Source organism: Ipomoea triloba, chromosome 11, assembly GCF_003576645.1.
Source record: "Ipomoea triloba cultivar NCNSP0323 chromosome 11, ASM357664v1".
In the NCBI taxonomy this organism is placed as follows: Eukaryota; Viridiplantae; Streptophyta; class Magnoliopsida; order Solanales; family Convolvulaceae; genus Ipomoea; species Ipomoea triloba.
In genome coordinates this window covers 23,374,483-23,392,284 of record NC_044926.1, presented here as the reverse complement: position 1 = coordinate 23,392,284, position 17,802 = coordinate 23,374,483, and the positions used below count along the sequence as shown (strand labels likewise).

Below are 17,802 nucleotides of genomic sequence, written 5' to 3'. Positions count from 1 at the left end.
GACAAAAAATGCAAATGACTCTTATTATTATTATTATTATTAGGACTCCTGTAGTGTAGTAGTATAGTACTGTAGTTATTATTATTATTATTATTATTATTATTATTATATAAGTGTATGCATGGCATTTTGTAGTGTATAGTAGTATAGTCACCGTTGTTGATGATGATATGCCCTCTATGTAATCCATTGCTCCTTTGTTAAAAAATAAATTCGAAACAATAAAAATTGGAAGGGTTGTGTTCTAGTTAAATATATATAGAATTACGAAACATGCTTATCAAACCGTATCAATGCTTTAATTGATTGAAGATCATATAATCATATATATTAAATAAATTAATGGTGTTTACATCTCAAATTAATTTAATATATAAAAGTGTATAGTAGTAAAAAAAAATAGAAAAAAAAAATAAAAAAGTGAAAAGAAGGCAATTGCATTGCCTTCTTTGTGGCATTCAAGGTCAAATCAAAAGAAAATAAAAGAAGGTATTCCAATTACTTTCTTTTCAAATAGAGTTTTGAAAAGAAGGTAATCCATTAGTAATTTACACATTTTTGTCTAGGGTTTTGAATCAACACATTTTTGTCCACATGATGTCAAATCTACACATTTAAAGCAATGACTCCAGTCAAGCTTCATCCAAAAGTAGTAATGACATCTATGATCTATCTAACTAAAAAAGTCAAAAATTATATATACAATTGAATTATTCTTTGTACTTATTAAATTGTTCTAGTTTTTCACGCGGTTTGCATGAATGAGATAATGTTTATGTTTATTTTTAAATAAGTATTTGGGAAAATTGTAATTTATGCCCCTGTATAATATGCCAATTATCAATGTCACCTCTTAATTATTAGTGGTGTAAATGTTGCCCCTCAATTTTCAAAACAGTACATATATTGCCCTCCCGTAGTGTAAATGTTGCCCCTCAATTTTTAAAATGGTACATATATTGCCCCTCCCATACGGTACGGAAGGGGCAATATATGTAACGTTTTGAAAATTGAGGGGCAACATTTACACCACTAATAATTCAAGGGTGACATTGATAATTGACATATTATGGAAGGGCATAAATTACAATTTTCCCTAAGTATTTCAAAGTATATCAATGCAAGATTATATAGAAGATGTTCATGCATAGTTAATTGAATGTTGAATTTGTTTATTTAAATCGATAATTCAAAGTATATGAATGAATTGAATGATAATATAAGCGAGATTGATTATAATTGTCACGAAAATAACTGTTTGCAACTTTATAAAAATGCAAGTCTAAATACTTAGTCTAAAAACGATAGTCTAAATAAATACTTCGTATTACTTTTGGTTTGAATTTCTCTAAGTTTTCTTAATTCTCTTTTGGATAACATTGTCATTGTCTTTATCTTCAATACTTGTCCTCTTCTTTTTTATTGGAAGTGTGTCATGTTCAATTGGGTTACTGGTGGTAGCATAGAGGGTAGCGTCATGAAATTACAGGGCATTATGGTGTAGGAAGCTGTGGATTTGCCTTGTAGTGTATATGTATGGGATCTTAATTGTACTATGAACTCTTGATCTTGCAAGTGCATGTTGATATTTGGCAAAAGTAATTTTTCACCCTACCTATTTCATTTGTTGTGAGATGTGTGTCATAGATTCTCATGAGAAAGTATTGAACAAAATATTACTACGTAATATTTATTATATTTGTAGAAAGTTCATGAGTTTTATATTAACTCTTGGTCTAGTTCCATAATTTGTTTACTTGATAGTAACAACAATGACTCTTCAAGTAGTCCGAATATTTATGCCGCAATGTGTCCAGTTTCATCAATAATTTCCACGTCCATTTTGCACTTGTTCATTTGGAAGTTCATATTTTTGAAATTAGTATGAATGAGTGTAATACTTGATTTTGTATGTGTGCGTGTGTGTTCTTTGTAATTTTTTTTTGTTGAATTGATACTAACCTTGGAGTACCCACGGTTGCTTTTTTCACCATAATGCATGCAGTTAAATAATGAGTTTTAAGTGTAACTACGTAAGATAATGGTCTAATTACCATTTAATATTATTATCAACATAAAAGCATACCGGTCTTTTAGGTGTTATGTTCGAGATACTTTTGGTTCAATCATTATTTTTGAATGAATTCTTGTGGATAAAGAAATTCTAGTTTATTTAAAGAATAAGATTAGATAAGGTAGTAAAAATTTGTATATTTTAAATCATCTTAATAAAGAAATATGATCTACATTTAAAGTAAACAACTGTGATGTAGTCCAGAGATATTACGGTGTAGTTTCTGCTTCAATTTCTTGGGTTATTTGAATACCCTCTTTGTAGTTAATATGATTGACTTCAAATTAAATCATTTGTTTTTATTTTTTTTCCATGGTAATAATAAAGTACTTGGTAAATAAATATATAACATTATTTTGTATTATAACTTTGATATTTAATTACAAGATAGTGTCAAAATGAAGACAATAAACAATGTAGTGAATATAATTAATTAATGAATTTGAAGGTAATGAATCTTTGCATTGTAGAAAATAAAGACAATATAACTAATGAAATTATATATATATATATATATATATCACATTTTTTATAATGAATAATTTTTTTGAATGAAGGTATTGTAGACATCTAATTCTAAATTAAAGAAATGCATATGTATTATCTTTGGTTGTAGGTACTAATTTATTTTTTTTTTCCAAAAAAAAGCTACTCATTTTTTTTAAGGGAAAATGGCACTTTCCCCCCCTATGTTATGTGCATATAGCACTTTTTCCCCCTGTGTTATTAAAGTGGTTGTTTTCCCCCCTGAAATGTTAAATTGACATTTTTACCCTTAAAAATAATTATTCATTTATTTTTTCTTCTCCAACAAATTATTACTTATATGTATGGATGATCACGATTCGGTTTGAACCTAACCAAACACTGTAGCAATCATACCGAAATAGTATGGACGGTTCTGGTTACGATTCAGAACCGAAAAAAATAAAATTAAATAATTGTTGAACCGTGAACCGGAACTGAACCACAGTCGTATATAGTGAAAATGATCAAACACTTATTTTGATAAATCGGTACGGTTCGATTACAATTTCGATTTTGAACCGTCAATAAAAATTTTTTTTTTTTTTTAATTTTATTTCTTATTTAAAAATAATCTAAATTCAACAATTATTTTATTTTATTTTTTTCGGTTCTGAATCGTAACCGTAACTACTGTCCATACTATTTAAGTTTAATTGCTACAGTGTTCGATTAGGTTCGTATCGAACCGTGATCTTCCATACATATTAGTAATAATTGGTTGAAAAATAAAAATAAATGAAATAATTATTTTTAAGGGCAAAAATGTCAATTTAACATTACAGTGGGAAAAACTACAACTTTTAAAATAACTGAGGGGGGAAAACTGCCACTTTAATAACACAGGGGGAAAAGTGCTATATGCACATAACATAGAGGAAAAAGTGCCATTTTCCCTTTCTTTAATTTAATAAGAGTAATGAGGTACTTACTTTTCATCCACAACAATGAAGTCAATGATCTTTTTATTTCCATTTGTTGTTGAGACAAATTGTTTTCGGAGTTTGTCAATGACAATTGTTACAATTGTTGTCAATAGAGGATGATGATAAATAATTCGAAATATATGATTACAATAGATATTGTGATAATGATATAGTAAAAATTAACTTATAAATTTCTTTAGAAGTTTTCATGCATTGATAAAATTCTAATAATGATGTGTAAACTTGTTCAATTGGAGCCCGTGGGGGATCAACATTGTCAATTCATTGGACAATGATCCTACCATTTAGAGTCCAGTTGTAGTTGTATTTTTATCAACAACTTTATAGTTAGGTCGCACATGTCTGACAATGATGTACGAATAATTTTGTCCGATAAAAATAATAGTACGTAATTTGTAAAGTATTGTGCAATTGTATCATTATAAAATTACAGACAAAAAATATTAATACCATAATCACCTAAATCATTCCCAATAATGAAAAAACGTAATTGAAATATTGAGTCTTCTTCTGAATAATCAAAAGAAGATTAATTAAACTTAAAAAAAAAACCTAAATTTGTTTTTTTTTAAATGTAAAAAAATGATTTTCAAGGTTGCTTATTTGTAATCTTTGATGCTCAACTTTGGATGCTATGTATTTAGTTGGATGCTATGTATTTAGTCAGACTAATTACTTGACTAAAGTTCATGTTAAATTTTGTATTGTATTTTTTTTAATATACCCTAACATATTCGTAGTATGTATATGTTCAACAATTATGCCAACTCTGATTGGGATGAGGTTCGAAACTAAGACATTTCGTTAATAATAATAAATAGTTAACAAAATATTCGGTTACTAAAGTTTATATTAATGGAATGTGGGTATTTAAGGGAAGAAAATAATATAATACTACGTAGATAACTATTTTTTAAATACACATGATTCTTTACAAGGTAATATCTGAACCTATAACCACCCATTTGGAATGATAACGGGGACGCTATCACACTACATAGTAGTTGGCACTTGGCACTAATTCATTCATTTAACTTAATTATACATACGTTAATTGGATACATCACTTGTTAAAATAATTTACCCAATTAATTATATTAAACCAAATTATTGTACTATATTTGGGAGTATTGTTTACATATTTACCTAGATAGACAAATACCTAACCTCTTTATTATAAATACACTAGTGTTTTACCCGTGCGATGCACGAACAAAATTATGTTATTATGAATTTAAATAAAAAATTAAAAATATAAATATTTTAAAATATACAATATAATAATGTAATTGTAATTCCATATGTTTGGTTAAGTATCTATTTTCATAGCATATAAAATTTAAATTTAAATTTTGTATAATTAATATAGTCTCTAATTAATCATGCACACATTTAGGGTGTGTTTGGTTGGGGGGTTTAGGTATAAAGTATGGGTATCAAAGTGATTGTTATTGTTTGGTTGATAGGTTTTGTGAATGCTACTATTGATTTGAAATACCCCATTAATGACAAAACCTATACCCTTATTAAATAAAGGTTTCATTTCACTTCCTCCTTTCTTGCTCAACTACTAATAATCATTCTCATTCTACCCAACTACCAAACATGCTAAATACTTTCACCAAAACCCATTACCATTACCAAGTATTTGATACTCATTCGGATTCCGATTCCCATGTGCGAACCAAACTCACCCGTTTAGATAAATTTATAGAAAAAAATTGCAAAATTAATTTGATTTATTCCTAAGTGTATTTCATATATATTATAATTCCAACAATATGAATAATAACTAAGAAAATTATATTTAAAAAAAAAAAGATGCAAATTTTAAGTTTTGTATTAGTAAATTTAAATTCTAATTAGATACATTTCCTTAATGATTGTATAATACGTCATATATACAAATAATATTTATTAATATGTATGTAGGCAAATTCTACAATATAATTTCCGTAATTATAATATATATTGATGGATTTATAATTAAAATAATCAAATTTAAAATTAACAAAATTAGCATTTTAATTTTGTACGATTAATATAGTGCAAGAATATAAGACTGTCCTTATCCCTGCAAATATGTCTCACTTTTTAAAATGGGTCATACTTCCACATCATCAAATTTGTAAATTCTCCACTATTTATTCTACATCTCCGCAAATCCATTTCACTCTCAAAATGGGTCCACTTTCATATTATATTATAAATATAATAATAAATAATATTAAAAGAAATAATAAAAATTACAAAAAAAAAAAGAAAATGTGAAATGATTGACAGAAAAAGCTACCACATTGCTTCTCTCTCCACTTGCTAAGTTAGTAATTTCTCTCTCCCATTGCTATCCACATAGGCTGAAAATAAAAAAGAACAAAGTTTCTCCCTCTTGCCACATCATTTAGCAATGCATTCAGTTTCTGGGATGAGGTTAGCTAAGTATGTATTTTATTATTAAGTAAATTTCGTTTCCTAATTGAATTCCATTTTCTTTTCCATTTTTTCTTTTTTTACGGCTAACATTATTAGTATTAATTAGTGAATTACGAATCTTTTTTTTTTAGTGCTAACTTTTTTACTGGTTATTATTGGTAGTAATAAGTGAATTCCATTTCCTTTTTTATTTTTCATTTTCTATTGTTTGAGCACAAGTGTTTGGGCATGCTTGTACGAAAGGAAGATTTTTTTAATAATAGTATAGATTTCATATCCTTATTGTTATTAATTAGTAATTTTTGATAGAACTTTTCTTTTTATTGGTAATATTATTATTATTATTATTATTATTATTATTATTATTATTATTATGTTTCATGGAAAGTTAAAATTTTATTAAGAACTTATTATATTAAGCATTTTGAATTATTATTACGGAGTATTATTATTATTATTATTGTTGTTGTTGTTGTTATCATCATCTTAACAGAATATATTAGTAACTTATGACACTCTAATTTTCATATTCAAAATTAAGGGTAAAATTCTTCCCTTACATAAACATCTAACTCATGGGTGTTATCATCAAACTGAGTTATTTCTCCTATATCCAAACGCTAAGGTTAATTTACAACCTAATTCAAACGCTAAGGCTAATTTACAACCTAAAATAAATAATTCAAGTACAACTTAATACAGTAAATTGAAATAAATATACAACCATATAATTTTTAAGATAATAAATATACTGCAAAGTCTGATCTATTCTTAGATAGACTTAATCCATCATTTCTTAAATCCATCGTGAATTACTACACATCTTCACCTGTAAAAAAAATAAAAAATCATTTCATATAAAAACATGGTGTAGATAAAGTTAGCATAGGCTTGAATATTTATATATTTTCGTCCTATTACTACAACAACATAGAACACTCACTATCTCATCATCACCACCTAATCATCCAGAATTCTTACCATCATTATCTAAGGCAAGAGAGAAAAAAGGGGAGGGGAGGGGAGGGGAGGGGGGAGGGAGACATGGTGATGGGTGATGAAAAACTGGCGAGAGATAGAGAATCATGGATGAGAAAGAGAGCATGTAGGGGAAGGAAAATAGCATAACTAAGAGAGATGACAATTGGTGGTAATGGTTGACTGTGTTTCTTCTTGTATTTATAGTTATAAAGAGAGAGATAGAGAGAGTTGTAGATGGAGAAAGAAAATAAATGATAGTCCTTCACATGCATGAATTATGGAGGTTATTTAGGTGCTACATAATTCTGTCCCCTATTAGCTAAATTAATTAAGGGAAGATTAATTTTCAAAAAAAAATTAAGGGAAGATTAGATAATTTGGATGGTTGTTTGTCCCCAACATTAGCCAAAAGAAAAGAAACTGTCAATCTCTCAAAATAAATTTGAGGAAATAAATTTAATTGGAGGAGAATAAATTTTGAGATAGGAATTTTGGATTAATTTTTATAGATTTACCATTTTTTGTCTTTATTATTATTATTATTATATTATTATTATTATTATTACTATTACTATTATTATTATTATTATTATTATTATTATTATTATTGTTGTTGTTGTTGTTGTTGTTATATGTGTGTGTGTAATAATTTGTGAATTGAAATAAATTGTATAATTGTATGGGCTTAATAATCTATTATTTTAGCACAAATTGCAATTATATATATAGTTAGTTAGTTAATAAAATCAATGATTTTTAATTAAATAATTATGAGATTGATTTTACAAAAATGTCCTTAAGTTTTGGGGGGGAAATTTAGCTAGGCACTTCTATTATTATATATATATATATAGATATATAGATATAGCTAGATAGACTAGTACCACACAAAAAAAAAAAACAAAAAACAAAAAAAAAAGGAAGACTTTTCACCACTTTTTTTGGGGCGTGCAGCTCAAACTCTGAGAGAGATGTATAGAGGTTTGAACAAAGTTGGAGAATTGGGAAGGGAGAAAAATAGCTGAACAGGCAGTTAAACAAAGGCATGTGGACAGATATTTTTTTTTTTTTTTTTTTAAAGCATCTGCGCAGAAAGGATTGCGGATACCATTTATTTATTTTATTTTTAAAAAATAATACGCCTTCTGTGATATTTTTATGAAAAAGAGTCACGGATTCTTGACTTTCCGCGACCTAACATGAGCTTTCTGTGACCCTCTCATACGCGGCTCTTGTACAAGGGTCATAGATTAGCCTTTTTGTACTAGTTTATATGTAATAAAAATTGAATTTTCTTAATTTAAACATAAATGTTAGTCAATAATTAATAATTTTAATGTATATTACACATGACTTATGATATTTATCTTAAATTATTTAATATAATAATAATTCATTAAGCATCAATGGTAGACATCTGCTTTCGCTATCATGCATATAAAGAAGACTACTTTGCCATATAAAAGAGAAGAATTCAATTCCTAACAAGAATGAAAGTTAGGAGTTGGGGAAGGAGGAAGTATTCGTTAATGGCTTTTAAAAACTTTTAAAATGATATATTTTAATAAATTTTTAACTTTTTATAAAATTTTCTAAAGTTTTGTAAACTTTCTAATAAGAACCTATGAACGATAATATAAAAATCATTCACAAACTTTAATTAAACTTTATAGGATTTAAAAAAAAAAGAATTAAAAAGTTTACAAAAATCATTAAGTTTTAAATTGAATATATCCATGCAAACTTTAATTTTAATGCTTTAATTCTTATTATTCATGAGTTTCTTACAAAAATTGTTATAATATATCATAAAATTATTCTTTTAATAATTTCATAAACTCATCCTGTTTCTTCTTTCTACATATCAACATTCTCAACGTACTTCTTTATTTCTATTTGTAATAAAGTGAGACATTATATGTCAAGCACTTAGTATACGATATTAATAAACACCTATATATAAACAAAACTATTTCATATAAAAATTCATAACAATATTAAATAAAAAATTATGATTATGATAACAAAATAGTTCAAATAAATTATTTAAAAATATACTTACTAGTTAGGCATAAAATAAAAAGTTTTAACACTAAAATAATATACTAGTAGTAATATATAAAAATGTTAAAATGATATTCAATATCTATGTTACTTGTCAATATAACTATTATTACAACTAGTATTTTTGCCCGTGCGTTGCACGGAATGAATTTGTTATAATACTTTAAGAATATTTGGATCGATATACAATTATATAAATTATAACATCGAATATTATATATCGCAATTGATGAAATTGGTTGGATTGATTATGTTTTTTGATGTTTTCTTTGCTTGAATTAGAGCAAATAATTGTCCAATTACCCGTGCGATTCACTGATAAATTTTTTTATTATTTATTTAGATAATCAAATTAAAGAAAATTATTTTAAAAAATCTAATATTGAACATGTACATTTATTTGATTATAAGATTATTGCAAAAGTATCACTCAATTAATTGAATAATATATGACTTGTTTGTTTACAATTATCTTAAAAAGATCAATATTTAATACTCCGTATAACTTAAGTAATTATATTATTACAAAAATAAATATGGAAAAATGAAAAATAATTTAACTTTAATTATTACATAGTATAAAAATAAATTGAACGAACAATATTTAGCTTAATTACAATAATAATTATTAGGCAATTATTATTAGTTAATTACACTAAATTAATTATTTTTCGTTAACATGAATATCAATTCGTATATACAAAAAGTATTATTATTATATATTAAATATGTTCGACCTTCTGCAGTGTTCATGTAACTTATGCATTTATGTATTTTATACATATAGATTAGAATATATTTTTCCTAATTTTTAAATGTCATTTCAAAATATATTCTAATCTATGCGTATAAAATATATAAAAATATATTATAATATTATAATATAATGGAGGTTACAAAATAATAATATAGATGTTACAAAATAATATTATAATATTATAATTTTATAATTATAATATAGTAATATAAAATAATATATTTTATACATATATAGATTAGAATATTTTTTTTTAATTTTTAAACGATAATTAATAGGTATGAATGGTAGATAATGCAATATCTTAAACATAACAAAACATGATTTGATTTGATTAAGAATAATATATATGTTTAAGAATATATAGTATAAATTATGAATATATCACCAATCACCAATTAATATTAACAATATTACCATATTACCATAAATATATATGGATAATTAATCAATTATAGGTGAATGAAATTGGGGTATGAAATTGGTATGTTCTTAGCATTTGATTGATTTTATGAATAAATATATATAGATAATTAATCAAATAATAAATGAATAAAATAAATGATTTTATTAAAATATCACTAAGTTTGGGTTGGAAAATTTGGGAGGATGATATTGTTTTTATATACACACTTTTAACTCTATATTTATTAGTATAATTTGTGTATATACTTTAGGAAAATATTAATAATTAAAAAGATGATATAATTTAAAAAGTAAATTATTAATTAGATTACCTAATATAATTGCCTTACTAATTGATTACCATGCTACTATAATTCATATATTTTAAGTCTTTTTATTACTAAACTAAATACATATCCTTAATAATTAAGATAATCCTTAGTCACATCCGTAGTACTAAAAGTAGCAGAAATAGCTTACAGAATATAGAACAGAAAGTTTAAAGAGAAAAGGCGCACTCATTGTACTTTTATTCACAGCACATGGCTCTTTATATAGAGCAATAATGTAACAGAAATACAAAAAATTCTGATTTGTTAAAGGATCCTATTATTAAGCCATAAAGAGATAATCTCTCCTAAAGACTTGGTCTGTTGACCGACTAGTAACTAACTAAACTAAGGCACATAATCAACATATATATATATATATATATATATATATATATATATATATATATATATTAGCTTTTAGTAGTGGAGTGGGGAGTGGGAATCTCTTTTTATCTTTTTGTTATTGGTCTTTGGGAAAGCATTTTGGGTAGTGTGTAGCCACCCACGATTGTCCTCGTTTTGGGGTTAGGGTTTGTAACTTTAATACCCACTTTATCTTGCTTTATGCTTTTGCTTTGCTTGTTTGTTATGCAGATTGTATTTAACTGAGCTACCCGTTCAAGCTAGATGGAGAAATTCCTGTTTGATGACATGATAGTTGATAGTTGATAATTAACCATTAGGCCAATTAGTTCGCCTATTGACTTTATTATACCCGATGTGTGCAACTAATTTATTGATAGCCTAAAAAATTGTGAAAGATATTATAAGTTTAAGTAATTTTTACAAATATAGCATACCCATGAACAAAATTCAAAAAAAAAAAAAACCATAAACTAAGCATATGAAGCAGTGCAAACCACAAATAATTTGAAACATCAAATTTATTTCATGCTTGAATAAATGCCTAGAAAAATATATTGTCAAAATCAAAGACAAGTAGGTATTGTATTATCTTTAGGTCTAAGAAACTTTAGATTGGTTTAAGAACCAAAGCAAAACGTTGCATTGTTCATAGTTTGGCGATCAAAGTAGGAGATGGAGGAGACGAAGCCGCGTCTACATGATAAGTCTCCCTAGTTTCTGAGTGGCATCCTTGCGGCGGAGGCACATCCACAGCCGGCGAACAGTTAAAGAATCCATGAGGCTGCAAGAATCAGTAAGTGTAGATTATTGTTGGAACCTCTTAGGATCAAGCTCTTTATAACAAAGACATAATTTTATTTTCTTATACCACTGTCACATTTTCGAGAGGCATTGGTGTTAGACTTGACCTTTCAGTTCCGTCCAACAATCACTTAGCCACCTGGTACTGGACTTGGCCCTTCAGGCTTTCGCCCAACAATCGCCTAGTCACCTTGTGCCGGACTTAGCCCTTCAGGACTCCGCCCAACAATCTCGGCAAATTATTCTGTAGACCTAGGTCCACCTTACAAGGTGTATCAGGGTCTAAAATACACAATTTATATACTGATTATTCACAATAAAATGTTCACAATTTATATATTGAATGTTCACAATTCAAATTGTGAACATTCAGTATATAAATTGTAAATATTCAGTATATAAATTGTGGCGGGTCCGCCTTTCCATGGTATAACTATTGAACAATCTCCTAGCCACTGATGCTAAATTTGGTCCTTCAAGCCTCCGCCCAACAATCATCTAACTACCTGGTGTTGGACTTGGCACTTCATGCCTCCTCCTAGCAACCCCCTAACTATCTGGTACTGAACTTGGCCTTTCAACAACTTCCGCCAATAGAACCAGAATCAAAGACATGGATTAAGGATTCAATAGGTACGAAGAGTACCTGGAGTACAAACCCAATGTGTTCAACCGGCATGACAGGATAGTCTTCCAAGCGAGGAACATGCGTGATTCCGAAAACATACCACATAACAATGTCGGTTTCTTCCAGACTGCGGTCCTGTTTTACCCACGAAGCTAATCCCTCACCAACACGAGGATTTTGATTCGGAAACTCTCCTCCTGGAAAATCTTCTCCCGGAGCATACTGAGTTACCCACAAATTGTGTTTCAAGAATGCAGCTCTTCTTAGAAACTTGGCCTCTGGACCAGCCATTGGCAAACAATTTGGACCTGGCACTAGTTTGTATCCGGTTGGTTGTCCAGTTCTGTTCAATGTTCTTGTGTTCCTCACCTACAGAATATCACATGGTACATAAGATTCATTTGTGTTAAAAGATAAGTGTTTGCCACTATGCCAAAAACTAAACTTATAGTGAAAGTCCGACTTTGTTTACTTAGAGGCAGAGTGTTATATTTGGTCCAAGAGCTTTTGCCCAACAATTCTCCAAAACACCTCCAGTTGGACTTGGTCTTTCATTGGCCTTTGCACAACAATTCCCCTCACACCTGCTAGCTGATCAAACGTTTACCACTACACCAAAAGTTATAGTTCTTTGCGAAGACCAACTTTATTTCCTTATAGTGGTCTATTTTTTAAAGGTAAGATGCTGAACTTGGCCCTTCAAGCATCTGTCCAACAATCTTCTAGTCACCTGATGCTGGATTTTACCTTTCACCGGCCTATGCCTAACAATCTGTATATATACCCTAATTAACTAGCTAAATTGAAGGGTTCTTACAATCCAATGGCGAGCTGAAAAGGGATCACAATCACGCATTGCCTGCAATTCAGATCTAAGCAAAGTTTCCTGAGGATAAAATGCATTGTTGTGAACATTTTCATTCCCAGGTTCTTCAATCCTCACATTCACTTCAACCACCTATAGGTAAATGCATAACCAAGTAAAAAAAAAAAAAATTGTCAAAAACTAAACCTGATCCACATGATAAAGAGCTCTAAGCTAGCTTGCCAGAAACAAAAACCTGATTGTGTGCTTCACCGGGCTTCGAATCCACAGCCATATTCATCCGTGCCACAAAGAAGTGTTGATGAACCGGAGCATATAACCCCGGAGCAATCATGGTGCCATATTTTCGTGATTCCCCGGGCTGCAGAGCTCCCAAACTTAGAATTCCTGTAAGTTTAACTTCCGCCTCAATTTTCCCATCCTATTAGGCACATAAACACTTAGATTGTGAGATGAAATGGTTAGATATAGGAGAGCAATTCAAGCACATTTTTTAAAGAACACTGAACATGCATGCCTGGTAGAAATGCCAGTAGAATGCATATTCATAGTTAGCCACAGTGCAGATAAAAGAAGCTGTGAGTCGCCTTGAGCGACGAACTTCAGATAACCCTGTTCGCCAGTCTTGATGTTTCCAAAGTATCCCGTGATCCTCTTCGTGCAAACACACACAATTCTCAATCGTTTCAACGCCCCCAGTGAAATTTGTAAAATGTGCATCAAAGTACTTAATAAATCCCAAGCAATCACATCCCTGCAATGGAAATAAACTTTCATTCTTGATTAACTATTGTTCTTTTTTAACTGGCCTGGGAATTGAAATAGCATGAATTCACTGACCCTTTTGAGTGAATTGGCATTTTTCCCAAGCCCATCTTCCCCAGCATCAAATGCATTCTTCCTGTAATGGGGATCATTTGGATCCCCATAAGGCACAACCATCTCCACAAAGCTTAGCCTATGAGCTATGGGTCTTCGGCCTCGACTACCATCAAGATATGCAACAGAGTGTATGACTAAACCTTCTCTAGGCGTAAAACCAATCCTAAAGTTCCACTGCAGAACAAAAAAAATGTCAAAAATCTCAAATTAAAATGGCGCAAGACAGAAAAGGGTTATTATTAATAATACCTTCTGCCATTCTACATAGTTGCCACTAATGCGAAAGCTAGGACCCTCTGGCTGAATAATGTGCAGGGGCTTAACGTCACTACGATCAACCCCTCCTCGTGTTTCACCAGCGGTGTAATTCCTCAATGGATCAACGGGCGGTAAGGGAACAAGTTTGCGGTCTTCAAACTCGATAATCTCCATGTTTTGCACATCCACAAGCACATATATTCCTTCAACTGGCCTAGCATATCCATTTTCCATTGGGCAATTGCTCTCTGCTCTGCAGAACACTAATGGTTTGGCAAGCCTCCTGCTAGGGGAATCAGCCTCACTATGATAACCAACACACCTATATAAAGAAAGAAACTTTTGTGAATTTGATGCAAATTAAATAGAATGGAAAATTAGCAAGTAGTTTGACTAACCAAGGATCAACCATCACAAGATCCAAATCATCAATGCCCCTTCTCTTCATTGCCTCTTTAAAAGGAGGATAACTTTTCACCACAGCTTCACAATCAGCATACTCCTGAGCATCCTACAATAAAAACTGTACAGTTAAGGCTGGCAAGTGATGTAAGAATTGTTGGGTGGAGGCCGGTGAAGGACCAGTCCAGCACCACCAAGCCCATGACTAGGCGATTATTAGGCCGAGGTCTGAAGGGCCAACCCCAGTATCTTGTCTCTCAAAAATGTGATAGTATAAGAAAATGAAGTTGTATCTTGACAATTAGATATAGTTTTTAGCATAATGATAAGGGCTAGATCTAGAGCTGTCAAAAACGGGCCTAACCCGTCGAATTGGGCCCATTTAACCAGTATTTTAGACAGATTGGATTGGAGAATTTTCAACATATCCGTTTTCAACTCGGTCTGTATAACCTGTATCCTAACATCCCACTTGCACCCCAACCCCCACCCTCAAATTTGTTGTGTAATTGGGTATTGCATTAATACCCAATTAAATAGTGGTAAGCGCTAGATGGATTTCTAGATTTTAACTGCGCCTTTACTACTAGCTATACCTTTTAGCGTAATAGTAAGCGTTAGATACTAACAAAAACATTGTTATATATGTACAATCATCTAAACTTCACTCATACAAGCTAAGGATTAAGTGAAGACATACTATGGGTGGTTGAACATCCGGAACAACATTGGATGAAATGACTTTTCCTTTGTGGTGTCCACCACGAGGCGCAGCGTGCACTTCAGCTAGCTCAACGATCCATATGCTTGTCTCATTGCTTTTCCTGTTGTAAACGATGAGCCTAGCTCGCCGTGGTGGAAGCTTGTTAGGGATGAGAGGGCCCCCTCTTGTTTTGGGCAACAAGGATGATTGGAAAGGTGGGAAGAAGTATGCATCTGCTAATGCAACAACGCTTTTGTCCGGTTCCACTAGAACCACCTCTATAAATCGCATTCCATCCCTTACCTGCAATAGTAAATTGTTAAGGTCGAGTTAGTCAGGATGTTGACTTGATAATCATAAGGTTACAAATTTAACCTCTGCTGAAGTAGTTTATTGATTTTCTTGGTTTGAATCGGTTGGTTAATTATAGGTAACTTAGACTAGTTTACCTTCTTGTATTCCTTAATTGAGATTTACCTCTTGCTCACCCTCAAATAGTACAATTAATTGTTATATAAAGGACCCTGAACCACTAATATAAAGTTCATTTTTAATATATTAAATGTTTATTTTTTGTGTACTTAAAGTTCATAATTTGACATACTACTAAATTATATATGAACCTTCCTTAAACAAAAAACAAAACAAAAAAAAAAATTAACATTCAATATATGGTCCATACGGTAATATGGATCTAAGAATGTTTATTCAAGGTCCATATCGTACTAAATATACTAAATAGTAAACATTTATCCATGATCTATATTATAATGCAGATCATGACCTATAGTATAATTTATCAATAGTTATACTATGGATTCAAAGTTCATCTTGGAAGATGCACTCGTGTCTAAAATACATAATTTACAATGTTCATAATTTACATATTGAATGTTCACAATTTAAATTGTAAACATTTAGTAGGTAAATTATTAACATTCAATATATAAATTGTGTGTTGTAGATCCCGGATTCACCAATTATTATTGTGTGAACCATGGTCCACACAGCTGTGTGTACCATACTATTAAATAATGCACATTCAATATAAAAATAATGTATATTCAGTATAAAAATAATGTACATTATATTCAGGGGATGTACATTATTTGTGTACTGAATATACATCATTTTTATAGTATAAAAATAATGTACATTCAGTACAAAAATAATGTACATTTAGTACATTAAAAATGTATATTTAATTATGGTCCACGTAGCTGTAATTTGCCCGGATTCACATGGTGGGCTCGAATTAACAGAATAATTTACATAATTTACTCCGATAATAAGTGCCAGTTTCCTTTTGTTACTTAAAAAACGTCAATGCCCCACATGTTACTAGCGAGTAGCGACATAAACAGACCAAATAAATCACATGTCATTCATCCGTTACCTAAATTACGGAGTATCAAATCACTGAACACTAAATAGTAAATACCTCAGGGGTGTCGCCGGCGGCTCTAACGGTGGCGACTGCGACGGAGATCTCGGCGGCGGATAAAGGGTCCAAAGGATGGCACGTGTGTGGCCTTAACATGACCTGTAATTCTGCACAACAAAAATAGATAAATGATCATCAAAACGGAGTATATATTCAAGTAAACATAATATCCATTCGGTAGTATTTACGTGTGTTTGGTTGACATGTTTAACTATCAGGGATATCAAAGTCTTGTTTGATTGACAGGTTTTTAAAATATTACTATTAATTTTGCATATCCCATTAATTACAAAACTCATTCCTTAATAAAATACAGTTTCATTTCTGTTTCTCCTCCTCTATCCCAACTAAATTAAATCCACAAAAACTTTTTACCTTTTGTGGAACCGGAGGCAGAGGACGCCTGAGCGGAGTTCTTTCCGAACTGGTTGGGGTCGTCGACGGCCAAAGGCGTCCAATTCCCGGGAACGGCGGCGGCAGCCTCACGGCGGACGACGGCGGAGGAAGTTGGCGAAGATGCCATTGCGAGCAAGCGAACGCAAACAGAGACAAAAATGTTTATCTCTCTTAATGATCAACTCTCCATGTGCATTACATGCACATACAGAAGTTTCTATCTCTCACTTTCTCTCTTATTTTTTGTGTCTGTGTTGTATGCAAAAGTCTGGGAGCCGAATTGGAATTTATAGAAACATGGAGAGAGAAAGAGAGAGGAACATGTCTGTATACAATGGACCGTCTCAACAAATTAATAAATTTCCGATGAAAATTAAATATGCACAAATATGTCGTACAACGATCCTCGGATGATAAATACTCGCGTGTATATATATATACTTACTACATCCATCCCATTTTTATTGTATTATTCATTTAACAAGGTTTGACTAGTAGTACTCAAAAAAAAAAAAAAAAAAACTAAGTTTGACTAAAATTATTTTTAATTTAATTTTTCATAATATTAAGTTTAACAT

The 17,802-nt window shown here is 30.3% G+C and overlaps 1 protein-coding gene across 1 annotated transcript; it reads right to left on the bottom strand.

Moving 5' to 3' along the window:
• Positions 1 to 11,384: 11,384 nt before the first annotated feature.
• On the bottom strand, positions 11,385 to 17,600 carry LOC115996287 (copper methylamine oxidase-like). Its single transcript, XM_031235479.1, has 11 exons — positions 17,204 to 17,600; positions 16,826 to 16,935; positions 15,382 to 15,687; positions 14,678 to 14,790; positions 14,271 to 14,601; positions 13,980 to 14,195; positions 13,657 to 13,893; positions 13,375 to 13,560; positions 13,131 to 13,271; positions 12,332 to 12,682; positions 11,385 to 11,665 (listed from the first exon to the last, which is right to left on the bottom strand). The coding sequence occupies exons 1-11, from the start codon at positions 17,349 to 17,351 to the stop codon at positions 11,531 to 11,533; spliced, it is 2,274 nt and encodes a 757-aa protein (XP_031091339.1). The 5' UTR covers positions 17,352 to 17,600; the 3' UTR covers positions 11,385 to 11,530.
• Between the last annotated feature and the right edge of the window lie 202 nt (positions 17,601 to 17,802).